Below are 4,708 nucleotides of genomic sequence, written 5' to 3'. Positions count from 1 at the left end.
AAAATGTTTCTTCTTTTATAGGACTCCAGAAACTTCTCAAGACCCACTCAAATGGGTGGAGATATGTCATCACCTAATCCAGTTTAACAATCACTCTTGGTTAAATCACATCTCCAGGGAGATGATCTGATAACAGTTTCAAACATACAATACAGAATAGGGATGAGAAGTGGCTGCTTTTACAAAATGGGGTTAGGATTAAAATATGGCTTTTCTAGGGGACGTAAATCATTTCAAACCACCACAGTATATAATCTGTATAAAAGAATAAAAAATAAACACTTGAAACCGTTGGTAGATTTCTGGAAAATAGTTTGGAAATTATTAAGCATTATTGATTATAATAAGTTGCTATGGCAGAAGCATGTTGTAATTCTGTCTTTCATATTCCAGCAAGCAGATTTAGGAGCAGACAGGCCTCTCCCCCAACTTCTTCTCTGGTTCAGCTGCCTCCTCTGTGGAAAATCCCCAACCCCCACCCCTAGCCTTCAAGAACAGGTGAAACTGCAAGTAGGCAAGATAAGTCATTCCTCGGATGAGGTCCCCTCCCTTAATGGCTCATATGCTTCTGTAACCCAGCTTTGTGCCCTTCTCAACTTAAAGCAACCAATCGTTTATCTTGTCTTTAACATATCATCCTGTGTATAAAAACTGATGTTGATATTTTGTTTGGGGCTCAAACTTTCAGAGGCTACTCAGCTGAGCCCTATGGCCATAGAAAATAAAACCTACTTCCTGAAACTTTGGAGCTTGAACCCAGTTTGTTCAATTTCTGCATAATGTTCCAGGAGGCTTAAAGCCTTCTCCTGACAATATACCTGCACAAGTATGACAACAAAAAATGAAAGCACCTGTTGTTTTAAAGTTTTATAAAGTAATACCAGTACCTTTTTTGTTTTGCTTTTGAATTTCTAAATGTGTGCATATTTCAATTCATTGAGATGATGCTGTAATTACTACTAAGTAATGTGACACATTGTTCCAACTTTTATGAAAGCATTCATAAGAACAAAAATGAGTCAGACAGAGAGTGATTTTACAACCTAAGATGCTCATTAACAAGAGAGTTAATAAAGATACATTAGGTACTTTCGTCCAAGACAAAAATGGCTGTCTTATTTAGTCAACAATTTCTTTTGAAAAACTTCCCTTAGTGCTCTTTTTACATCTTTGTTCCTTAGGCTATAGATGAAAGGATTTAACATGGGGCTCACAAAGATATAAAAGACAGCAACAATTTTCCCCTGTTGGACAGATGTCTCAGAAGGGGACCTCAAATACATGCACAACAGAGTTCCATAAAAGATGGTGACAGACATCAGATGGGACCCACAGGTGGAGAAGGCTTTGTGCCTCCCCTCAGCTGAGCGGATGCCCAGGATGGCTGTGAAGATGAAAATATAAGAGATGAGGATGATGGTGAGAGAACAGGTGAGGTTGAACCCAGCACCAACAAGCATGGCCATCTCTTTGACATGGGTGTCTGAGCAGGTGAGGACTAATAGAGGTGGGTCTGCACAGTAGAAGTGGTTGATCTCATTGGGTCCACAGAAGGACAGACGCAGCATTAGGATGGTTTGGACAAAAGCATTTGCAAAGCCATAAATATAGGGTGCAGCGACCAGAGAGAAGCAGGTGCATTTGGACATCTTACTCCCATACAACAAAGGCTTACAGATGGCCATGTAGCGGTCATATGCCATGACCGTCAGCATATAATAATCTGTGATCACCAGGGCAATGAAAAAGTGGAATTGTATAAAACAACCAATGAAGGAAATGTTTTTTCTCTTGGATAAGAAATTAACTAGCATCTGAGGAGTGACAGTTGTGGAATAACAGACGTCAACAAAGGATAGGTGACTGAGGAAGAAATACATTGGGGTGTCAAGTTTTGAGTCACTTCTGATTAACAAAATCATGGTCATGTTTCCCATTACTGTGATAAGATAGATTACAAGGAATACCACAAAAAGGAGAGGTTGCAAATCAGCTCGATCTGTCAGTCCCAGGAGAATAAACTCAGTCACAGGTGTGTAGTTTTTCATTAGCATTGTATTTTCTTGGCTTCTAAAGAGGTCTGCAGAAAAGAAATACAATTCATTTTTGTGTTGTTATTTATCCATTATCCACTTCATGTCATCTGATACTTCTTCCTATTTTTTCAAACATACAATTCTATGTGACACAAAGAAAGAGCCTATTAAGCATTCATATTTTAAACATGCGAATTGATACAGAGCTCCTATGTATAAAGTCAGTCTTACTTTTTTTGCATGCTGTGTGGTGGAGTTTACATTTTATTGTTTTTCCATGAGAGTACCATATTATTACAGCACCATTTATTGAAAAGGTTTTTGTGGGGGGAGAAAGTGCATGGGCTGGGAATCAAACCTGGGTCTCCTGCATGGTGGGCAAGAATTGTACCACTGAACTACCCTAACTTTATGTTTTTTTTAATGATATCTTTGCTGGAACTATTATATGTGTTCATTTACATTTTTTCTCATACAAACAGATGAAAACATTGCTTTTCTAAAATTGTAATCTTTGTTTTATAGTGTAAAAAATTTGATGAGGCATCTAAAGTATTAGTTTTGAAACTTACCTATGCTATCTCAAGCTGAATAGTTTGGGTAAAATGGAACTGACAAGTGGTTTCTCTGCACAAATGAATCAACTTGGGAATAAATGAAACTGATATACAGTGCAAATCCGGGACTACCTTTTCTGCATCTCTGAGCAACTTAAAGCTGTCCCCTCACCCTGCAATGGATATCCATGTTAAACTTTACCTGACTTCAGTTGGCCCTTTTATTATCAAATGTGATTAGGGAAAAATAACATAAAAAATTCCCATTTGGAGTTGAAATGAAGAACAGCAAAAATTGAGAAACATTTCCCAGGTCATAATAATCTTGCTGAAATTCAATGTCAGTCTACCTCCTTGCAAATTAATAAAATCACTAAAACATGACATCACATTAAGTTATGTAAAAAAATGTACAGAGGCCAAAGCCAAATAATAACATTAACCAAATAATCAAGAAGGTACTTAAATTAACATGAAGTGCATCAGCCAACACTTAGTTGAGATGAACGTAAGCAAAGAGATTATCTTAGAAAAATCTACATCCTCTTTCAGAAACAAATAACCAGATATAGCAATATTATGCTCACTTTTTAACATACTGTGCTAAGTTTGAATACAGGTCTTTTTGTAAGGTACTCTGGAAATGCATGACCCAAAGTTTCTTCTCCATTCTACATGAGGACTTTATACCTACTGACTAAAGTAACATGTGCAAGACAAGTTAATTAGGTAAAAAAAAATCATAATTATTTTGTGTTTTACTATTTAAAGCTCATAAATTCATGTTAAAATGAATTTTATGCTAATGCTTATCAAACAGACAAATATTTATTTGGGGTCAGAATGAAGTCATAGAAAATTTATTAGACTTCAATTCATGAATCTTTTTTTGTCTCCGGTTAACATCTTCTGCTTTATATAAAATACCATCATACTAACTTCACTTACTATAAAATGGCACAAAGGCAGCTGTTCTTGGTATTTCTAATGTCTCTCTATTGAAATATTAATCGAGTTAAAATAATTACTGTTACCATTTTTATTGTTGATTGTTCATTTGCATAAGAAATGTAAATGAACTTTCCAGATAAATTAAGCACTTTATAATAATAACCTTCATTTTAAGGAGCAGAACAAACATCCCTATATGATTTGATAAAAGACATCTCAGACAGCAGCTTGTGTAGGTGGAAATAAATGGTTTAGGATTGTCACAGAATTTGTCCTCCAAATCTTCACCTTCAATTTGGGCTTTCTCATGTAAGTACTTTATTGTCACTGCTCAGTCCCACAGAGTCTAGAAGAGTAGTCTTCAGCTTCATAAAGGGTGGTGTTTCCTTTATATGGAGTTATGGCTCAAGTTGAAGGAAAAAAAGAAATTTAGAGCAGACACCTTACTGAAATAAATTTTAATTAACTTTAGTAAGATAGATAGATAGATAGATAGATAGATTTTAACCAAAAAGTGGCCAATTCATAATTAAGTGGTTACAGCATATTGCACAATATTATAATTTTAAAAAGTAGCTACATCAACATAGAAGAAATAAGAAAGATTATTTAAAGTTGTCCCCTTATTTTAGCTCTTGAATAAACATAATATGAATGCTTAATTATTGTGTATTGACAGAGTGTAACAGTTAATGAGAAATATTCTGGGGACAGAATTCCTGAGTGGGAATCTAGTCTCTATCTGTGGTCATTGGACACATTATTAATCTCTTTGTCTTATTTCCTCATCCATAAATGTAGATAGCAATATTTAGCAAAGGCACCAATTCAGGTAAAATCTTATAAATAGGCACATCCTGTGGTAAGCACTCAATAAATTGCAGCTCCCATTATTATTTGGTGACAGAGTTAGGTCTAGTACAGGACAAGACTCAACCTCAGAATGAGAGCTTATTAGAACTTTCTCAAATACAAACCATAAATAGCCATGGATGGGACAAATGTTCTCATAGGTCTGGTTCACTTTCAATTATGTAAATGTCACTACATTATACACTAATAAATAATTTTACTCTGAGGATAGAACATAATTAGCTTCCTACCTGATAGACATTTAGGAATTCATCAGAATATAGGTTTCAGTACTTTTTTTCATGTTTACTC

General features: G+C 35.3%; 1 protein-coding gene across 1 annotated transcript; it reads right to left on the bottom strand.

The window, feature by feature from the left end:
* Nucleotides 1-1,115: 1,115 nt before the first annotated feature.
* Nucleotides 1,116-2,054, bottom strand: LOC143649734 (olfactory receptor 5M5-like). Its single transcript, XM_077119662.1, has one exon. The coding sequence runs from the start codon at nt 2,052-2,054 to the stop codon at nt 1,116-1,118; it is 939 nt and encodes a 312-aa protein (XP_076975777.1).
* Nucleotides 2,055-4,708: the final 2,654 nt, after the last annotated feature.

The sequence above is a fragment of the Tamandua tetradactyla genome, chromosome 11 (genome assembly GCF_023851605.1).
Source record: "Tamandua tetradactyla isolate mTamTet1 chromosome 11, mTamTet1.pri, whole genome shotgun sequence".
Taxonomy (NCBI): Eukaryota; Metazoa; Chordata; class Mammalia; order Pilosa; family Myrmecophagidae; genus Tamandua; species Tamandua tetradactyla.
This window is presented reverse-complemented; position numbering and strand designations above follow the sequence as displayed.